Source organism: Mustela nivalis (assembly GCF_964662115.1).
Source record: "Mustela nivalis genome assembly, chromosome: 7".
Classification (NCBI taxonomy): domain Eukaryota; kingdom Metazoa; phylum Chordata; class Mammalia; order Carnivora; family Mustelidae; genus Mustela; species Mustela nivalis.
In genome coordinates, this window is record NC_139026.1 from 50,375,389 (window position 1) to 50,398,955 (window position 23,567).

A 23,567-nucleotide genomic window follows, 5' to 3' on the forward strand; every position below is an offset into this window, starting at 1 on the left:
AAATTAACATTAGCAATTATTACTAATGCTATTATCTATAGTTAGGTCCAAATTCTTTAACATGTGCTCTCTAATAGACTCCTAACTCTACCATTACTTCCCAAAAAAGTCCTCCAGTTCTGGCAACTTGGTTTACTTATGTTCCTCAAATACGTTTTGCCCTTTTGCTTCTGTGCCTGACTTTAACTGGCCCTTTCTTTTAAATGATCTCTTTCTTTATATCTATCCAACTTCAACCTGTGAAGATCTAAGTTATACCTCCAACAAGGAACCTCCCCTATCACTGTAGCCTAAAGGGATTCCCCTTCTAAATCCCACTAGGACTCCATTACTAGAAACTGTACATACAGATATCTTCAGGTGTATGTGTGTGTGTATATCTTATCTCTATAATTACCTTATAAGATCCATGATGGAGGAATGGTGTCAGATTCATATAGCCTTCACCACATCTAAAACAGAGTAAGTGTTCTACATGTACATGCAATTTCACTGACTGATCATGTGGAATCCAAGCAAAAATGTTTACATACTGGTTCACTGCATTAACAACAGTATTCTGGGCCTGAGAATTTCAGAACAGAGACAGCTCAGTAAACCCAACTGCATGAATGATAGCCTGACTCTGACCAAAAATACGCATCCCAACTCAATACTACTGAGCAATAACTCTTGGTACTTACATGTAACATGATTTAATTTCAAAACATTATATAGAGCAAAAAATACCACACACAAGATAATACATGCTGTATGGTTTTATTTTATATGAAGTTCAAGAACAGACTAATCAATGGTGATTAAAGTCAGAATAACAGTTGCCTCTGGGAACTGGGAATTAACTGAAGGAAAATATGAGAGAATATTTTAAGTAATGGAAATGTTCTATAACTACATCTATATATTGACCTTCTATATCTTAATTTTAGTATGCTGAAGTGGTATGTTAAACCATTAAGATTTTAATACGTGCTTCAATAGCTAAGAAATAATTAAACTGTAGGGGCGCCTGGGTGGCTCAGTGGGTTAAGCCTCTGCCTTCGGCTCAGGTCATGATCTCAGGGTCCTGGGATCGAGCCCCGCATCGGGCTCTCTGCTCAGCGGGGAGCCTGCTTCCTCCTCTCTCTCTGCCTGCCTCTCTGCCTACATGTGATCTGTCCGTCAAATAAATAAACAAAATCTTTTTTTTTTTTAAAGATTTTATTCATTTATTTGACAGACAGAGATCACAAGCAGGCAGAGAGGCAGGCAGAGAGAGAGAGGAGGAAGCAGGCTCCCTGCCGAGCAGAGAGCCAGATGCGGGACTCGATCCCAGGACCCTGAGATCATGACCTGAGCCGAAGGCAGCGGCTTAACCCACTGAGCCACCCAGGCACCCAAATAAACAAAATCTTAAAAAAAAAAAAAGAAAAAGAAAAAGAAAAAGAAATAATTAAACTGTAAATTTTAAGATCTCAAGTTTCCACACATGGTTTCCTGCTCCAAGAACTTGGAAACATGGGATACCTGGGTGGCTCAGTGGGTTAAGCCCCTGCCTTCGGCTCAGGTCATGATCTCAGGGTCCTCGGATTGAGACCCACATAGGGCTATCTGCTCAGCAGGGAACCTGCTTCCCCCTCTCTATCTGTCTGCCTCTGCCTACTTGTGATCTCTGTCAAATAAATAAATAAAATCTTAAAAAAAAAAAAAAAACTTGGGAACAGAGTCTTAGGTAACGGACTTGTATTATGTTTTCCAAGCCCAATTGCAAAGGAGTCTTGCATAAAGATGGTTGGATGTATTGGATAGATGAAGGCAAAGCCAATGGATGTTAAGTTATATAAAGTTTCACTGGCCAGGGCCATTCCTATTTTGAGATAGATAATTCATGTTAACATAAACTCATAAAGCTAAATATTTGATTTGTCTATTTCCCTTTTTTTCTTATTTTGTGCTTAACAGAGCAACTTTCTAGTTATAATCTGACTCCCCATGTAGGTCTGCCTTTAGGGTGCTAATATGCACCCTAAGGAAACTTCAGCCCCAATATGGATGATTTATTATGGCTAATTGATAAACTGAGTTCTTATTGTGATTTTGGAGTCACACAGCTTGACTATTTAAGAGAAAGAAGACACTGACCACACAGATATAAGTGTATTCTGAACCATGTGAGAATTGTATTTCTCATCATAAACAAATACATTGGCATTCTAGCTTAGTCCATTAGTCTTGTGGGTTTATTAATATGAGTCAATCCCTGAAAGATACTAAAACATCCATGTTCCTGAGGTTGGAAATTTAAGATCAGATACTGGAACACAGAAAATTCCCTGAGGCAATTAATGCTATCTTTTGAGGCTTCTTGGGAAACCGTCAGCAACATTTCAATGGCCTACTAAAAGCCATATTGAAGTCATACACTTTATATTTTCAAGACATGTTTATAATCATATAATTATTCTTGATTTGAGAAAAAATAAATTTTCTAATTTATAGTGTATAATAGTTACTAAATATAGGAATTATAGAAAAATTAAAAGCTAATAATAACTTTTTTTTTAAATCACTCACGAAAAGAACTATCCCATAATCTAATTAAATGGGAAGAGTCATTGCAAGTTGGAGATCTGCCATATAATCCCACCTTGGCCATTCACTGTTATATGACCTTAAATAAGTCACTTAACCTTTTTGCATCTCAGCTACTTCCCTGGTAAAAAATAGTCCTGCGTATCTTACTGAGGTTTGTGACTCTCAAACTTGGTAAGATTTATTAAAAGTACTATTTAAGTGGTAAAGCATTATACAAATATTTTCATCTTACTATGTCCATTACTATTATATCCAAAGTTAGGTTACAATAATGTGATTATAAAGAAGGAATTGGATCCACTTTAGAAATATAATATTTCTAACTCTATAAATACTTTTTACCAAATAATTGATCTAAGTACATGATATTCTAATATAGTAGATTTCATTATTGGCTCTATTCTTCTCCCCTTCCTATCTCTACACCCTTTATCATGTGATTCAACAGTTCTTCCCCCTAGAGGGAAGACAGAATATTTAACACACCTGCATGATCAGTGAGTAGAAAGGACAGAGTTCTTTCCCCTTCCTTAGCTTTCAGCTTGGGCATGTGACTTACTTGGCCAATGGGAAGCTAACAGACCTGATGAAAACATAGGTTTGAAATGTGTTTGCATAGTGGGGTTTGCCCTCTTCTCTGTTATCACTAGTGACAAGACCCATGGAGCAGACTTGGACCGAACCTGTGACCAACCTATGTCAGCCAACTCCCAACCAATCCATAGACACTTGACCACAAATACGTTATTGTTTCAAGTCACTGCTTGATTAAGGTGTCCTGTTACTAGATATTATTGTGCCAATTGATAAGTGATGGGCTTGGTGACTATACAAAACACAGTATATTATATTTCTATGATCCTTCATTTATAGGATCATCTTTGCGTTTGATACGATAGTCCCTAGCCATAAATTTTATCATTATCCAACAGTTATCAATAAGTACCATCTATTTGCAGGAAGTATTTTAGGCACCAGGCTAATCAGGATATATGACTCTAGCCTCCATAATAAACATGGCAAAATCTCAGTAGCTTATTACATGGAAAGTTTATTCCCCTCTACATAAAGGCCAATAAAGCAGCTCTGGACTGAAGGGCTCTCTGCGTGGATCTCTCCCAAGTAAGACTCAGAGATCCAGATTCCTTCATGATCAACAGGTATCTCCGACATAATTTCAGAAGAGAGAGGTGGAATACACTGGATATTTAATCCCTTTAACAGAAATGACACATACTCCACGGAAAGAATCGGTTGTATGTCCCCACATGAGTGGAGAGAGGTGGGAAATTGTCATCTCTTGCTGAGTAGCCACTTCCCAGCAACAGCTCTACACTATGAACGGGGAGAGTAAATCTTTGGTAATTAGTTAAGCGCTTTGGTCAAAATTGCAAGAACAGAGCAGACAAAGATTCCCAACTTCATGGAATTTTTGCTTATTGACTATTTCATACCAGATACCAAGGTTATAAGGGAGTAAGACATGGTTCCTATTTTCAAAACACTCACAGACTGGGAGAGAAATAAAAGATTCACACAAATAATTATAGCAGATCATAAATGCTATAATAAATCCATTTAAAGACTCAGTGTTTGCACAGAGGAAGGAATGATTAACTGCTGGGGAGGTGTTAGGCTGAACCTTTAAAGATAATGTCTCAGAGCCTCTTTCGTAACAAAGCTATGGGATGATGTTGGGCACAAAAAGGAAGGGGAAAGCACCGATATTTACAGGTGGTAAAACAACTTCTTGTTTCATGTACAAATTTGGGATAATGTAAGTTTTCAATTTAGAGGAGCCTTCATTTCCTTGGGCATTGCTTTGAAATAATGTCCTCTACGGGAGGACAAGTGCAATGCGTGGCCCAAGCAAGATGGTTGGTGCCAGAAAACATAGAGGACAGAAGCTGACAATACAGGAGTGGTGATATCTAAAGACACAGAATTCAATTAAAAAAAAAAAAAAAAAAAGTATCTCTCCTCTCAAAGTCCTCATCAGATAAAATAGAAACTAAATAAATAATGATAGAAATCATGACTCAGACTGATCTAATAACTATGTACCAAACCTTTTCATTTCAGAGAATATAGTTTTTGAATCGCTCACAGAAGAGTTACAAAAATTAAACATATCTGGGGCGCCTGGGTGACTCAGTGGGTTAAAGCCTCTGCCTTCGGCTCAGGTCATGATCTCAGGGTTCTGGGATCAAGCCCCCACATCGGGCTCTCTGCTCAGCAGGGAGCCTGCTTCCCACTCTCTCTCTGCCTACTTGTGATCTCTCTCTCTGTCAAATAAATAAATAAAATCTTAAAAAGAAAATTAAACATATCTTAGGCCAAAAAATACAACTTTATTAAATACTGCATAACAGACTTACTGAAAAATAGTAAGGCTACATTCTTTGACCACCAAGCAATGAAACTAAAAATTACAAACAAAAGTGGAAAGTAGAACATATGGAAATGTAAAACACTTTCCCACGTAATCATTGTGTCCAAAAGAAAGCCAAAACTGCAGCTATTTAAAATACAATATTAGGGCGCCTGGGTGGCTCAGTGGGTTAAGCCTCTGCCTTCGGCTCAGGTCATGATCTCAGGGTCCTGGGATTAAGCCCACATTCGGCTCTCTGTTTGGTAGGCAGCCTGCTTCCCCCTCTCTCTCTGCCTGCCTCTCTGCCTACTTGTGATCTCTCTCTCTCTGTCAAATAAATAAATAAAATCTTTTAAAAAAATAAATAAAATACAATACAATATTTAAAAAGCTGAAGCTTTTTGAAGGAAGTTCACAGCTTTAAATGCTCTAATTCTAAATAAGAAGAAAAGAAAAACAAAATTTAAGTATGTAATGTAATGATATACATGAAATCTAAGAAAACCAACTGCACATTATTAGAAATAAACAGAGTCTTCATTTAGATCTATCTGAACCCAAACCTCTGTACTTAGCTTCTATGCCTTGCTGCTTCCTGGTGTTAAGTTTATAAAAGGAGATGAAAGGCTCTGTCCTTTCCACTTGCTTCCTCTACACAATTCAGTAAGATTGTTGTAAAGGAGGCTGCCTGATTTTTCAGGCCAACCCTGATTAGGATCCAGTAGAAGAATAAATTAAAAATTAAATAAAAGTGAAGAAGAGAACAATGTTCGTTAACATTTGTCATTGTTCTCTTGTAAGTTAATCTCTTTTAATGATAATCAAATGTGAAATGTCAGTCCTTATTAAAAGCCAGAGAAAAACTACACACTAATCAATAGCATTATTAGGCTGGTCTCTTAAAAGTCAAAGGGGAAACCAAAGTGATACGGTTTGAATAAAGTCAAGAAAGGTAAATTTGTCAAAACCTAAAATATATTAGCTTATGTTTAAACATCACGAGTTCTTCAATTCTGGATCTAAATTTAACCTTATTAGCCCTTCTCAGCCAAATATGCAAAGAAATCCATGTGAATTTGTATAATGGTCCAACTAGTTGTAAGATTCTAGGGAAGAATGAATAATATCCACCCTGTTTACAGCTATAAACGCAGCGTCTAGGTTTGGCACACAGTACGCCTGATAAACATAGGTTGAATGAATGATCAGATGAACAGACAATATTTTTCTCATTTCTACTAATGACTGATGCCCAGAGACAGATTTCAATACTCGTCTAGAGATTTATATTATATTTCCTTGCTCTTTGTTGTTACAAGCCCTTCAAAAATAAGAAATTAAAAATGAGAAAATCGATCTGAAGCAGCTGAGAAGTACTGTCAACACAACCTCCACATTGGTAAGATCTGAAAATGTTTCCCTTATTAATTTCTTGAGAAAGATTAATATGTTAGGCAGACTGTCTCATTTGCTCACAAACTTTCAAAACTCTACTTCTACTATATTCAAATTCCTCATTTCCCTTCAACTTAGCGACCACCATTAACAGTCCACTGTATTTTTCACTGCCCTTATGTTTTTGCCTCAAGCTTTAACTGATTATATTCTTTGATTTCCTTATCCTGGTGTAGAGCCCTTTTTATACAGATCTTAAAAGCGACACTAGCTGCTTTTTGTTCCTCGGGTTTTTTGTTGTTTTGGGTTTTTGTTTTTTTTTTTCCTTCAAGATAATTATATTCTGTTGTGCCTTTTATTATCGTGTCTTTTAGGATCTCCTAACCTTGTACACTCTTGGGCTTTATTTAAGAGTGAGCTCCCTCCTCAACTCTCCACACTAAAACATGCTCATTAGGTTTCTTAATCCTCCATAATTTGCTTTCATGAAATCTTATACCTTTGAGTTGCTGTGTTCTATGAGCCCATTTCCTTAGTAGAGCTATTCCAAGCAGCCCAGAATCAACAAGCACTAAACATAAGCTTATTCACTTTCTCAGCCAACATGACTCTACAGAAGAAAGAAAGAAAAAAACTTTATTTTGAATGTTTATGGACCATGAAACTACACCATTTTAACTTGATATTTCATTTTCTCATCCAAACATCGCCTGAGAAGGTTAAGAACACAGAATTAGACTCCAGGCAGTCCTTAACATACAGTTATTAACTTCTAGGCTTCAGGTTCTTCTTGGTCAGAAAACCATTCTATGTTAATAGAACAGAAATAACACCATCCTGACGTTACGTAGTGACTGGTAAATCCCAACTACAGCTTTGCCTTATACCCAGTATTGAGGAGAAGAGGAAAACATCTTTTTTCAGTTATTCTGCAAGAGCTCTGGGTTGTTTTTAAAAGACATGTGCGCGTTCCTGAAACATGATTGCCTTGTCAACCCTGCTCTTCTCAGCAGCTCATCCCCTGCGTTCTCTTCCATTCTTTCTACTCACCACGAGCACCTTTGTTAATGGACATGTACAAAAGGGCAAAGAGAGCATATATTTTATTTTTGATTGCTACTTCTTTTGGTTAAATTTAAAAACAAAACAAAACAAAAAAACCCCAAAAAACAACAACAAAAAAAACTTGGTGCTGAATTGAAAGAGTTAATGACGTTTCCAGAGGTGCCTATAAGTTATTCAAGCGAAGTTTACACTTCAGCCCTGTCCATGTTAACTTGTGATCCTCCCCATCCAGATGACAGAAAGCAAAGCCAGTAATTTCTTTATTTAATTGGTTTGCATCCACACACTGACCTCCAGGGCTCTGTTTACATAGCCTATCACGCAGTATGCTCCACAGTTCCTTGTCTCTTTCAAAAGCATGCTTCTCCTGAGATTTGATATATAGCTTTCATGTTTAATCACTACATTAAACTCAATGCTCTGCTTCCCCCAGCATCAACTAACTTCCCTTCTTGGGAGGTGGGGAGAAGAGCACAGCTTCTTGCTACTTCTGAACATAAAAGGAAGTCTGTTTTACTCTGTTAGTAAAGTCACCAACTACACACGATTGCAGGCAAGCAACATTAGTGCATCAGTGAGGAAACAATATTAAAATGGAAACCTTAAAACTCCTTCAGAAAGAAGGTAGGTTGATTGCTCTCAGCAAAGCCGAAAACTTGAGGTGATTGAGTAACAAATCAAAAGAAACAGAGTTTAATCAGTATATACCTGAGGACACAGCTACAGTGTTAATCAAATTAACTTTGAGGACAGAACATTCTTGGGGTTCTTGGATCAGAATTAATTCAGTGCCACTACCTTCTGGTTGAAGGTTTTGTTAACCTCCACCACAAATAGAACTTTTGATGTCCCTTTAACTAAATGTGGACATGGTAATGCCACGACCCTTTCCATAAGAATCTGTATGTGACTCGAATTTCTGAGACAAATGAAAACCTCAAAAAAATAGTTGATTTCTTTCATTAAGTCAAGGTAATCTATAATCTTCAGGCTTTTAAAGTGACATGAAATGTATGTATTTTACTTTAAAATAGTTCAAGCAAAAAAAGAAAAGTGAAATCAGTATGGCAAATTATTAACAACTGTAAAATCTAGATGATGGATATGTGGATATTCATTACACCACACTCTATTTTTATATATAGTTGAAATATTTCATTATAAGTTTTTTTGAAGCTTTAAAAAAAAACACAAGCTGTTTGAGGGTTTGCTTTTATAGAAAAAAGTTGATATAGTTTTGAGAAAAAACCGAAATCACTCTCTAGGTTGATTGCTTGGGTATGTATTCAACAACTGACATTTTTCACCATGTGCTGACCATGAAAACTTTCCTTCCTTCCTCCTGAAGCTCACTCCACAGTCAGAAACTCATTTACACAAATTGTAAATGTGCAGTAAGTTCTGCATAAGCTGGGTTCCTTATTTGGGAGGGGATATATATATATATATATATATATATATATATATATATATAAAATGTTACTTTGAAATCTTTTCCTTTATGGCCAGTCATTAACCATACTATTTATTTTTTGAGTGTTTTTTTTCATTTGCAAGATTGACATCTTCCTTCATTTAAAAATCTTACTTTGTCAGGAACACTGTTATAGCTGTATACAACATTAAGCAGAGCTAGTTTACTTTCTGTGTTTGATGAACAATAGAAAATCTGAACGTATTAAAGTCATACATTTAATTGTTCCAATATGCCATCTTATTTCTAACCAAATTTGCATGATATAGCATGCCGAAGAACACAGTTCTAGCTTCCTTTGTCATGATTCTCTCATCTGATACTAAGCTAAAAGAGCTTATAAGAAAACATAATTACCTGTTTCTTAATTTGAAACCATCTGAATTCTTTCCACAACATATTTAAATTTGAAATTAAAAGAATAAATAAACTTTTAATCAGTATTCCCCATAAGATTTTTCAGAGTACAGAACTTCATAGTTTTCAAAGACATGCAGATGTTGTCCATCATAAACTTTTTTTTTTTTTTTTTAAATTAGGACTTGGAGAAAATAAGAATCATGAACAAAAAAATGTTTGGTCACCAGAGTGAAAGACGTGTGTCTGTACAGATGTTATAACTATCACTACAGGAATTTAGCAGCATGCTTTCATTTGGATTTGCAAATTCAACATAAATTTTCTGACTTTGACAATCACTGCCTAATATTTCAATTCTGTACACTATTTCCAGGTTTTACTTTCAAAATGAACTTGTTGGACTTTTTCATTTTTAAGAGCTATGTACCAGATCCTTTACCCTAAAACCAGTTTCTGACCTCATGTTTAGGGAATTAAATCAGATCATAATGAAGTAGGATCTTAATAAATATTTAGTAATACTGGTAAAGATATAAAAAGATCCAACGTTTATGTAAAAAATTCATATGCCATCAATTTTCTCCATTTATTTTTTATTATACTTAGAGATTTTAATATTTATGAAATGACAAAGACTTCTCACCCTATTTTGAGTCGCCTCTTATGAATCAGTAAAAGGTCAAATCATTGATACAATGTCACCATACCTTTAGTCTCCATTTACTCTCTATTGTAAACCAGAAATGTTTATCTTATGCTCTTACTGTCAGATGTGATTCAGAAGCCCAAACACACAGAATGGACAGATTTCTGAAACCGTGGTTCTCAAATGAGGTGAAATTGTTAACTCAAATGTACAGACCTCATATTTAAAGAGTCTCACCAAGGTGGAGACATTCATAAAGGTGTACAATAAAAGAAAGATGAAGCTTTTAAAGGAGAAAAGCATGTTAGCACCTTAATGTCATGACCAAAAAGAATGTATATGGTCCTCAGGTCCTTTGCGAACATAATGAACAAAAACTTTTATTTAAACTTAAAACAGAATGGAACTCAAACCAGAGTAAGAATGTTACTTTCAAATTCAGTAAATTATGTTTCTTTGCAAATTATTTTCTCCTGGAACTGAAAATCAATGTTTATTTATCTATGAACAATTCACTAAATGGTATAATTTATTTGTATGAATATGAGACAATTTTTGTGTTTTAATTATAAACACCATTTGATACCCTGAAGCACATAAATCTCAGCAAATGACATAAAGACACAGTCCAACCTAAGGATTATATGGCTACATTTAGGCGTAATGAAAAGAACATCTAAGGAGGTTGATATGCCATTGTTTCTGAAAATATAAATTTTTTCTTGATAGATGCAAAATAATGGCTTCAGGTGACCTTAGTTTTCCATTCCCCCCCCCCCCACAACAAAACAATTCTTTAAAAAAAAACTAACAAATCGTAGACAAATTTCTATTTCTATTGGCTTAAAGTCTTTTTAGTTTTCTAGATTAGTGCTTGCTTCAGCAGCACATAAACTATAGTTTGCTGGATTAAATGTATTTATTACCCACATTTGATGACAAGTCACTTGCACATAATCTTCAAGTCATTCAGGATGCCTTATCTACTTAGAGAATAATATTCTATTTTGAGCAATAAGTATGTACAACTCTTACTTCTGCTTTTAAAATGAAACTTGGCAGATATAGGGCATTGAAGCCTTATTGTAGAACTATCAAGAATCCCAAAGTGAACATCTCCAGTTAGGATTCCAAGCAGCCGATAGCCTTGGGTGGGGTTCATGTTTTGAGAAGAGGCTGCCCAGTCTGTTTAAAATCAAAAAGGCTCTTGGTCTGATGAGTTACTCCTCAGAGAATAATGTAAATAAAATACACTCAGAATAACATTACTAATGTAAACATACCTGAACCGGAGTCGAACTTGCTTTCTGACCTGTAAAGAGAAAGAAATTTTTTACAATAAAAAAATTGCTTATTAAAGAGCAACTGTTACTTTGCGAGAGGGGAACCAATAGTTAGAGATTTCAGTACATTGGCCGACAAGGAAAATCGCTTTTAAAATGTAAACACCTCCTCTATTTTATGTATACATTATCCTAAGTCCCCTAAACATGCACATTACCTGTAGAGACAGCACAGTATGAAAAAGATAGTTAACTTTTTAACTTGTTTTGAGAGGAGGATAAATTATAGATCCAAAAAAAAAGGCAGATTAACTTGTTTCCGTAATATAATAAAGCAATAAAAAACTCAAATTTAAATTTATCCTCTTTCTTATTATTAGAGATTTTCAATTATTCAACACCAAGTTAATTTTTCACTAAGTTCTTCGCCCAGTAAATGAACCTAGTCACTCCATACATTTAATAAGAAGGAGGAAAAAAAAAAAAAATCCGAGCTCTTGTGGGAACATTATGTTTCAGATATAGGTTAATACTGGTTGTAAATTCAGAAGCCTTTGAAGCTCTCAGTTCGGCTGTGGGAAAACTTCTGTTGGGTAATTACTCCCAAGATGCTGCTGATGTGCTGTCAAGCAGAATTAACCCTATGACTAGGCCTATCTACACAGGCTACTATAAGACAGCATTGTCTATATCTAGCTCTCAAACCAATTAGTGGCCATGCTCCAGTCGGATTTATATCACACATTAACAATCAATAGTATATATGTTCACAGCTGCCACAGCAAGATACAAGAACCCACCAGCAGGAGTCCTGTTAAGGGATGTTACATTGACAGAGAAGATTTTTTTTTCCTGGGGAAATGTAGTTAACTAAGTGGGAAAGGAGAATTCTTTGAAATTATGCCAGGGTACCAAAGCACTTTTGGAAGCAGTGGCTTTCTTTACCTAAATGAGTTTCAAGAGAAGTCATCAAAGGGGAGAATGAGAAAGGAGAAGTGAGAAGCAGCTTCCTTTGTCATAAAAAGCCATTTTTCCTCAAGTATTCTCAAGTAAAGCTTCACCTGATACTTAAACTAAGTCAATAACTATTAAAAAAAAAAAAAAGGTATCATGACCGCCGTGGTTATCAATAACCAGCGAGGTAAGCCAGGTGCGCATTTCCCCCACGCCCTGGCTAGTCACAGTCCTCCTCTCAATCCTTCTCTGACCCATCCCTGACCACCATGTCAGCTGTAGACCATTTTTGGTTTTTGTTTTCTCTCCTGCTGTGGAAAGCCCTGCCCTGGGTCCTCTTCCTTGTTTCCAGCATCCCTGAGCCCAGTCTAAAGGACACTTGCCCCACGTCCTCCTGGTTTCCTTGCCTGGCTTCCCCCCGGTCACAGCATGTACACAGTGGCCTGGTGCTCGAACAAAGCAACTGTCTGCTGAGGGGCACATCTGCCTCCACACACAGCCTTCTCACCTGCATTGCAGGGGGTTCTTCCTTCTGTCTAAGCATCCCTCCACTTCTGTGCTAAAAGGCACTCTCATCCAGCCTGTGTGAGTGACTCCTCTTCTCTGCTGTCTCTTCGATCTCGGGTTTATATAGGTTTCTCCTCCCTTCTTCAGAGAAGTGCTCGGGAATGAAATAAAGGTCCTCTTTCAAGTCGGTGCCCTACTTTCCTGCACTTGCAATCAAGTGTATGGAAGGGAGAAACTACATCCTCTGCCGTAAGTCTTCCTTTCCTGACCTCCCAATAGATTCACTCTTTGAGCCACTACCATGTGTCCTTGCTAAAGTTGATCAGTGGCTTCCTATCGCTAAACCCAAAGGCCCTGTTACAGTCCCGACTTTACTAAACCTCTCTCCAACTAACAAGTGACGCTGCCTGAAGGTTGTCCCAGGACCTCAAATGGTGTAGGTACTAAGCTCAATTCAATTTCTTTTCCCTCAAATATAATTCCCTGCAATATAGCACTGAAACTAGATATCATGACATTGATCCAGTTATCTTCTGCATCCCCAAAACCATACTGGTCACCAAGACCTGTTGATCCTACTACCTTTCCCTCTTCTCTGTTCTCACCTTTACCATCTTTGGGCCTATCATTGGCTCCGAATCTCATAACTAGGATCATGCCATCTCTTCCAGTCTATTATCCCATCAGCTGCCAGAAGTTTCCAAAACACTCATCTGATCACATTACTACCACCCCCCAAAACGAGTGTAGAGCTTTCCAAACGTGGGTCACAAATGGACCCATTGGTGTATTATAAAATTCATTTAGTGGATTACAAGTAGTATTTTTTTTTAAAAAACTGAATTAGAATAGAAAAGAAGACAAACGCACTTCACATAATAAGAGTATTAAGAGTATGTGCAATTCTGGGCAACTTGAGGGACATCTATGTGCATTTGTGAATGTGCATGATCGCACATGGGTGGTCTATGCAGGACCATCCTGACAAGTCAGCAAAAAACCTCTGCTCAGGCCTTCCTCTGACTGTGTGCTCCCGTCCACCAGGCAAGGAGTCCCTTCTTGAAGCTCCCTTCCCTGAAGCTCCAAGTACCAGGGACCCCAGCACTGTCCAACCAAATGGCCCTTAAGCTGGCTTCCTCAGCCTGGGTAGGCCCTTCCAGGCAGGTTGTGTTTCCAGTGTGTGTGTGCCTCCAGCTCGAGGGGCGGCCAGAAGCTGGAAGAAGGGAGCCTGGGCCTGAGGGCAGAGGGAAGGGTGAACAAAGAGGACAGGGGAGAATGCTTTCTCTCCTTTCCAAATTTCTGGTCAGAGAATTCTTAATTCAAACTCTTCCATGAGAGTGGGAAGCTGGAGCACCAAGGGGCCAGAGACTGTCCCTCAGACCAGACTGGCACGGTCTACATGGCCTTGGAACTCAGGTGCCCGGCTGCTAGGGATAGGGAAGGAGCAGGGACAGGACAGATGGGAGAGCTGCTCTGTCCCACAAAGGAGAAAACAAAGGAGGTGTTCTCTGACAGATCCACAGCCACTGGAAGAGAAGGCTGAGGGAGACTTCTCTCCTCCACTTGGCCTGGTTGCCGTCACGCCTGCATTTCCCCAGGCTGAACGACAAGTCTTTTAGTGGAAGTCTAAATTAACTTTAAATTTGTACTATTCTCAGTTATTTGGTATTTCACTGTTTTTGTTATAAGGTACATCTGTCAAAGTAGGTTGGTATATCCTTTTGTAATAGCTTATTGCCTTGATTTATAACCTCTTAAATAATTAGCTATCTTGGATCCCCATTTGTCTTCTGGCTCAGGCCATGCAAGTGGTAGGACCAGGCTTGGTAATAAATGATCATGTAAAAAGGTACGTCTTCCTATGGGTCACAGACAAAAAAGTTTCAAAGCCACTGACTGAGGGATATCAAGTTCACACTCCTCTGCAGTGTGTCTGAGGGGCCCTGATCCCAGGTCTCCCACCCCAGCTGTAACCCACATTGTGTCCTTCACTCTCACCAAATGCAACTGCTGCCATATTATCAGCCCGCATCCAGTGCCTTCGGCCGCCGGTGCCCTCCCCCCAGCTCCTTAGTGACAAGCTCTTAGGGAACTGTGAAGACCCACCTCAATCCCATCAGCACCCTACCTGGCCCCTTGCCTCCCAGAGCTCCGTGCTTGCCCCTCAATTACTGCATGGTGTGGGGTCTGGCACAGAGACCCCTACACTGTGTTTCAGAGAAATGAAGGCTGGATCTAGTCCTTCTTCATATACACAGCACTCACTGCGGCATGTGGCATTGAAGAGTTATTAAAAAATGTGTAGTACGAATTAACACACGAACAAATGGATCTATGCGCTAACAGAAGGCTATAAATAGGTACGGTGGCCAAACATTCAATAAAATACCTTCTTTGAGATGTGAAATATTGTGTCAAAAAACTCTTATTCCTCAGACCATCTTATCGTCTCTAGAGGTAGCCGGTCAATATGTAAAATGTATGTATAGAGTGCAGAGAAAACACCTTCACAAATGAGTTAATGATGTCTGGTATCAGTTGAAAACCAAGAATGTTTTTAGAATTCTCAGACACAGTACTGAACCTTCAAAAAACACACAACTACTCTATTATTAAATAAGTAGAGTTAATACTATCTCTTTGGGGATTAAGGAAAGTTGGTCCTGTGATAGAAGTTAATTCAGATTTCTCAGATTTTACACACACAAGACAAAAAGTAGGTCTCTACTGTGCTATGAACTATGATCATCTCTACTTCTAAATCCTCTTTTAATAAGTAAGTAAAATATAGACAGGATCAAACAAATGGCAAGGGTGAAAAACAATTCACACATAATAGATTATACTAGAAAGGCAAAAAGGGATGGTCCTTTATTCATTCCACACCATGTGTGATGTGCTTATTTTCAGTAGTATATTAAGCTAGATAGCAGGAATATAAAAATGCATGAACTAAAGTTATGTGGAGTATAAGATACATAAATAGAATTATGTCCACACAGACACCCATTTAACCCCTTGATTTCATACTCACATCTAAGCTTAATGCTACACAACTAGCTGCTTTGGCAATCGCCAAAAGTTGGAGAATATAGCACACACTGCTATGGTCTTCCGTGTCCTTTCTCCACTTCTTTATTTTAGAAACAGATGCTCTGAGTTTTCGATGGGCACATAATCTGCCTAAGTAAGACAATTTATCTCCTCTTGTAGCTAGTTGTAACCATGTGACTAAGTTCTTGCCGAAAAAAATGCAGGCAGAAGTGATGTGTAGGGCATCTGAGTTGTGCCCTTCCACAGAGCTGCATCCCTTTCTTCTTCCCATGGGCTGGAATGTAGATGTGATTTCAGGAGCTGAAGCAGCCTTACACCACGAGAGAGAAGCTAGTATCAGAGTATCAGCCTTTTACCAGCCCTTGTACTGAAGGTACATACACACTGGTAGCACCACACCAATCCTGTTACCAGGTTTAAGCCACTATTATTTTGGGGCACTTGTAGCAATATTACCACACTAAAAAAGGCTTAAACCTAAATTCCCCAATTTTTCAACCGGAATAGTTTTTATGAATTTGTAGTTGCTAGGAAAATTTAAGTATCATTACTACTTTTTTCAATAATTTAAATATACAATGAATGCATTCTTTAGATAACAAAACTGTATTTTTTTAAAAAGGTGGCTTTAGTCTTTTTTATTTTTAAAAGAGGGTGGCTTTAGTCTTTCAGTAGAGTTCTACAGTTCTGCACAAATTTATAAAACTACTGTCCTCTATTTATAGGAAATAACCCAGAGTCCAGGAAAGTTCTGTGTATTGAAGTCAAAAGTTTTTATTTTATCATTTTTTAAAATTGTATTGTCTCTTATGAGGAACCCACAAAATGTCAGAGAAACGGCTTTTGCTTAATGTCCAAATGAATTAAAAAAATTTTAATGAGAACCACGTTAAGTATGAGCTACATGAGGAACTCAATGTGCCAAAAGGTTTTAGGTAATGTGTGGAAAGGTGAGGGTGCTGTTCTTAGTGTTTTAAATTGATGTCAATCTAAGATTCTAGTTGCAGAAGTTATTAGAAGGAAGAAGAAGGAGTAACAGATGGATTTCTGCCTATAAGGTCACCATTATATATGACAACTCCTCTATACCCAGAATTTTCTAGAACAGTCCAGGTTAAATAACCTGTTCTGTTGTCCCCTTAAAAGATAGAAAAATTTCAGAAATTCCATTATTTCAGGAACCTACTTATAAGCTTTAGAATTTCTTTTAATAATAGCGATGAGTATCTATGCCCCTTCTTCCGGCTACATAAATAGAATATGCTTCCTCTGCTTGGAACACTCCCTCCCCCGACCTCATTCTAGTATCCTAACGCTTTGTCTAACTTCTAAACTCTCCCCACAGATTAGTTTTCATCATTGCTTCTTTGAAAAGGAGTGCCCAGACGATGTTAAATCCCTTGAGTTTATACCCAAATAGCACCAGTTGTTCCTTCTTTGTGCTCATCAGATTTGAAATCCTACACCAGTTCATGTTATTTGACCATACTAAAAGTGTTCAACAACTGTGGCAGACACTGGTTGTTGCCTATCTAACAGCCAGTCTTCTTCCCTGAAGACAGAATCCCAGTTTTGGAAGAGTGCTCAAGATGTGTTCCCCTTCAGTCCCCCCACAGGAATGGCTGGTTCCCAGATAGGCAGGTAACCCCATTCCAACCAGCGAGAGGTACCGGGAGGTCTGCTGGGACACTTCTTGGAAAGGTTTTTCTCCATGAAAAGGACAGAGGTGATTTAGGGAGAAGGCCCTTTTCCTACTTTCTCCCTCTCCCTGATTCCTGCATTTGAGGTTATTATTTAAGGCTGTGACACTTAGAACCGCTACGGTAATCTTGTAACATTGAAGGGAAGGCCAGGAGAATCACAGAAATGCCAACACAGAACTCTGATAGTGTTCCAGTTCCAGAAGAGTCTTTCTTTAGAGTTTCTGTGGAGGTAGTCAAGTCTGTCCCTGTTAAACCACATTTACTGAAGTATTTCTGTTACTTTCAACCCAGAATATTCTAATATTGTAACCAAAGTAGAACTAGGTTATGAGATACCTACTTATTGCATTTAAAATTTAGGCCTCTATGTTTTATTTTGATGATAAAGATGCTACAAAGGCAAAAGACAGGAAAATACACAGGAAAAAATAAATTTAAATGTTGAAAGACATATTAGTTACCACAACAAAAACTGAGAAAAAATGTACAAATAAAAAGTGTCCATTAATGGCATGCTCATTTTTTTTAAAAACTGACAAAAATGAATCAAACAACCCATAAACTTAGAAATCAAAACAGTCAGCCAAAGAGCAAACTTGAGGTGCCCTACTTGAAGAGGCCCCACAGGAGCCTGTTAATGAGAAACTGAGGTTCAGGGACTGCAAGGCACCCCAAGCACCTTTTCCTTTATTGACAGACTCTTCCCCTGGACACCGTATGGCACCCAAGTACCATGCCGTGTAAGCTCCCGCTCCCCCACGGGCACACTCTACTTCTGCTGGTATTGTGTGGTTTTTTGTGTTTTCCTCGTAACCAGGCCATGGTCCTGTCACTGGGATCACTGCCACCCTGAGATGTTGGTCCAAGACTTTATGCAGCAGAAATGTAGAGTCTATGCGGCGCTTAATATTGAGGCAGTAGGGGCGCCTGGGTGGCTCAGTGGGTTAAGCCTCTGCCTTTGGCTCAGGTCATGGTCCCAGGGTCCTGGGATCGAGCCCTACATTGGGCTCCCTGCTTGGCTGGGAGCTTGCTTCCCCCTCTCTCTCTGCCTGCCTCTCTGCCTACTTATGATCTCTCTCTCTCTCTGTCAAATAAATAAATAAAATCTTAAAAAAAAAAATTAAGGTGGTAATCATGGAAAAGCCAGCTGACTGAGACAGACAGACCAGAGCCCGGCTCAGGTCTACCCCATGCTACCCTAGGTGACTTTGGAGAAGATAATTACTGCTCTAAGTCTCAGCGGCACTCTTTATAGAATGGAAGGACTTTATTTGCCTTTTACAGTTTATGTGTGTCCTACTATGAACTTCCCAGGTCAGGCTCTGGCATGCATTATAAGTTGAGTAAAGATAGCTTTCTATCTAAGCAAAGATACTAACTAAAATTGACCTACAGCTACAAGTACATCTAGCAATATTTTGGCCACATATACATACATACATATAAACAGAATGTATTACTCTGCTTGTGATCTTAGTTGGATTACAATTTTAATAGGAGTGCCAAAATGATGTAGCAAAACATAAGAGAGAATAGCAGTAAAAATAACCAAAGGAACTGGAAATATTTAAGAGAGAAGGCCAATGCAAAATAATATAAATGATCTGTTTATACAGCATAGAGAAGAAATCTTATTTGTCCTTAAAACACAAATGAAACATTCTCTAAAATAGCTGTATAATTTGGGGTGCCTGGCTGGCTCAGTTGGTGAAGTACCTGCCTTGGGCTCAGGTCATGATCCCAGAGTCCTGGGATGGAGCTCTCCCATCTTGCTCCCCCCACCCAGATCAGGCTCCCTGCTCATCAGGGAGCCTGCTTCTCCCTCCCCCTCTGTCCTAATCCTACCCCCCAAAAATAAATAAGTAAAATCTTTAAAATATATATATATATATATAAAATAGTCGCACAATGCAGTCAACAGCATATAGCATTAAGAATCAAGAGACCTGGAATCAAGTTCAGAAACCAGGACAAGTCATTTAACTTGTGAACCCCATTTTCCTCATTAGGAAAATGAAGCATTTGAAATAAATCAGAGCTTCTCCACACAAACTATTCCATGGAGAGGTAAGCTGTCTAAATTTTTCTGTAGTTCCCCAAAATAAAGAAAAGGAGAGCAGGAAAGGAAAGAAGAGAGAAAAAGTGAGTGTGAGGGGATAAAAATTTGCATACAGACGAGTAAGACTGAAAAAACAGCCAATTCTTAAGGCCATTTTTGGCTCCCAAGTTCCACAGCTGTTCCCTAGGCCATATTGATAACTACCGTCTTTAAGTTCCAGTATCATGTCCTATCTGTATAATCTACAGCACTTAATCATGTGCTTCCTTTAAAATAATTTGCTTCTGGTGTATATTTATATCTCGAGGGAGAACAAAACCTCTAAAGACACTTTAGCCATTGAAAATAAACCCAAAGCACTAAAGAAACAGTGTTAAAGGGGATAGAGGACACCGTCCTGTTAAGAGCTGAAATGCGTCCTCCCCGAATTCTTATGTTGAAGTTCTAACCCCTAGTACTGTGACTGTGTTTGAAAATAGGGTTTTTAAAGAGGTTATTATGTTAACATGAAGTCATTCAAGTGGACCCTAATCCAACGTGACTGGTGTCCTTATGAGAAAAGGGAATCAGGACACAGACGGACCGGGAAGGAAGACCCTCTGAGGGTACAGGGAGAAGACAGTCACCCACAAGCTAAGAAGAGAGAGCTCAGAAGGAAGCAACCCTACTGACATCTTGGTCTGGGACTTCTAGGCTCCAGAGCTGAGACACAGTAAAGCTCTGGTGTTCAAGCCTCCTGGTCCGTGGCCTTTTGTTATGGAAGCCCTCGTGTTTAAACCACTGCACTTTGTTTCTTCTTCAGCCAGATTTTTAGCAAACTCAAACCTCCAATAAAAGCCAAAAACCCAGAAATTAGCCGGAAATAAAAATGTCTACAGCTCTTATATACTTGCACCCATTTTCGGTACAATATAATTTGGATTTCTCTATTCTCCCTCACTATTTTTAACCAGATTTGGCCAAAGTGCTTTACCTGCATTTTGACCACGGGACAGCTGCTCCTGCAAATTACCAGAGACCACCAGTAGGCACACATGAGACTTGGATCAATGGGCTCTTTGTCTCGTCATGCTGCTGTGGGAGAATGTTTCCAATGGTTTTGCCTGGTCCTTTAACACCGGTGTTGTGTACATACTTGGCATGTGCTCTCTAGGGGATGAGGCAGACTTGGGAGGTGGTAAAATTTATTGCCCTACATCAGTTTTACACATAATATTTGTTTTCTTATTTTCCCTGGAAATTTTCTTTTCTACTCTAGGTTGTAATCAGAAGGAGAACAATAGAAGTTGTGGCTAGCAGGTTAGTGCTAGACACAATAAATAGAAGATCCTAAAATTTTAGAGAGACAACAAAAGAAATTCAAACAAGGGAAATCCAGAATTGGTGACTGTAGAGGCAAAGATTCTACACACTTCAAAATCCTCTGAGGATGTCAATGGGAGATAGAAAGATAAGAGAATATCATCCTCCATACTTTATAGAACCCTAACTACCTCATTAAGGCATCACTGCCCAATTGTTTTATAACACAATTTAATAACTGTTAAATATAATATTTGATATTAATAATGATAGCTATAAGTCATGAAATCAATCATTTAATTATGCTATATAGTAAGACACAGAAGTATATTATTTAGACAGGATTTTATTTTTTAAATCATTAGTTAATAATTTTAGGGTTAAGATACACGTTTTAGGGATGCCTGGGTGGCTCAGTTGGTTAAGCAGCTGCCTTCAGTTCAGGTCATGATCCCAGTGTCCTAGGATCGAGTCCCACATCGGGCTTCTTGCTTGGCAGGGAGCCTGCTTCTTCCCTCTGCCTCTGCCTGCCATTCTGTCTGCCTGTGCTCGCTCTCTCTCCCCCTCTCTCTCTCTCTCTGATAAATAAATAAAAATCTTTAAAAAATAAAAAAGATACATGTTTTAGTTGTCTAGAGAATATGTTTATCCAAAGCCCTTCATTTCCTAAATATCACTATACACAAACAGAAGAAGCAACACAAAATTCAGAAGAGAAAAGCATAAATTAAGAATAAAGAGACCATGGAGAAAAAAATCTAATTGTCAGTGTTAAGTGTGTGTACTCCTGTTTCTTCAAAGCACTAAAACAGTCATTTAGATCTTAAAAAAATCAGTTGTGTTTTTCATTTGCAAAGATGATACATCTGCTACTCTATACAGTTTTTTTCCCCCAAGATTTATTCATTTGAGAGTGGAGGGGAGGGACAGAAGGAGAGAGAGAATCTCAGGCAGACTCCCCGATGAGCCAGAGCCCCCCCCCACTCAATCTCACATCCCTGAGATCATAACCTGAGCTGAAACCAAGTGTCGGACTCTTAATTGACTGAGCTACCCAGGCGCCCCCAGATCTCAACTTTAAAAGCCAATATAAGGAGTTGTGATTTTTAAAGATGTATCATCAGTTTTTCAAATTATAATCTGATTTAAATCATTTAAAATTTCACTCTCCTATGTGAAAAATGAACTACAAAGAACAACAACAAAAAAAGAGTCTACCTGGTACCCACATCTTGGTTTTCTTGGTTCGTTAAGATTTTGTTTATTTATTTCTTTGAGGCAGGGGTGGGGGTGTGGGGAGGGTGGGATGGATGGTTAGGAGCAGAAGTTGAGGGACAAGCAGACTCTGTGCTGAGCAGGGAGCTAGATGCAGAGCTTAATCCCAGGACCCTGAGATCATGACCTGAGCCAAACTCAAAAGTCGGATGTTTAACCAACTGAGCCACCTAGGTGCCCCCGGATCTTGGTTTTTAAAACCATTCTCTAATAAAAGGATCCAGGGCTTCTTGGAGAAATGGCAGATTCTAGAACTGGGGCAGGAAATACACAAGATAAACCTAAATTATCAAGTGGTGCTAGAAAACAAAGAAGGGCTCAAAGACAAAAACCCCACATTGAAGGGGTTATCTCAAAGGGATACAGGAGCCAACTGAAAAAGTTCCCAAACAGCTAAAGCTGAAACATATGAACAACAAAATAAATAGCATAGTATTGGATTATAACCCAAGGAATAAACTAAATATCCATGAGTCCATATCTATATAAGTAAATGATTCATTAAATAAATGAGAGAAAAGGCATGCATTTCCCTTTGCAGAATTCCAAATAATTTATATAGCTACTCTGCCCCCAAGATAAAGAACATATCTCACCAGTCCTTAAGCGCAGGCCATTCATTCGCTCCAAAGAGCACAGTATGGAAAGGGGAAAACAGAGTAACTTTGCAGTGGAGACACCAAGTAAATACTACCTCAGCCAGGTGACCAAGGTCAATATTAAGAGTGATGTCACATGTTGATAGTATGTATCCTTGAAGTGATGTGATTAAAATGGCACTTTATCTCTGTGATCTTCTACCCCAAAACCTGTAACTTCTGTCTAACCGTAAGAAAAACATCAGACAAATCTCAATAGAGGGGCTTCATACAAAATACCTGACCAATATTCCTCAAAATTTTCAGGTCATCAAAAATAAGGAAAGTCTTAAGAAACTGTCAGAGTCAAGAGAAACTGAGGAGACATGATGACTAAGTATAATGCAGTACCCTGGATAAGATCCTGGAACAGACAAAGGACATTAGGTAAAAACTCAGGAACTCTGGGGACACCTGGGCAGCTCAGTCAGTTAAGCATCTGACTCTTGATTTCAGCTCAGGTCATGATCTCAGGGTCATGAAATTAGCCCCATGTGGGGATTACGTGCTCAGTGGGCAGTCTGCTTGAGATGATCTCTGCTTCCCACCCACCCTCACTCACTGGCATCTGCTTTCTCCCTCTCACACATAAATAAATAAATCTTTGAAAAAAAAAACGAAACCCTGAGGAAATCTGAATAAAGTATGGACTTTACATAATAAAAATATATCAATATTATTTCATAAACTGTAACAAATATACTATAGAAATGTAAGAGAGTATATGAGATCTGTCTGCACAATCTCCAATTTTTCTGCAAATCTAAAACTTTTCAAAAAATTAAATCTATTAAGAGAAAAAAAAAGCCAAAGCAGAAAGATCATCACAGTAGTTCAGGTGAAAGATGATGAAGATAATGGTGAAGCAGGGAATATAATGAGAACTCAGATTCAGAATATATTTTGA

General features: G+C 38.3%; 1 protein-coding gene across 1 annotated transcript in view; it reads right to left on the minus strand.

The window, feature by feature from the left end:
• The window catches only part of MSRB3 (methionine sulfoxide reductase B3), a gene marked incomplete at its 5' end in the record, with an annotated part of 164,809 nt that overhangs the window by 71,980 nt on the left and 69,262 nt on the right, over positions 1–23,567 (minus strand). The window contains 1 exon segment of the mRNA XM_082738269.1: positions 11,169–11,197. Within this exon segment, the coding sequence (XP_082594395.1) occupies positions 11,169–11,197 (29 nt within the window).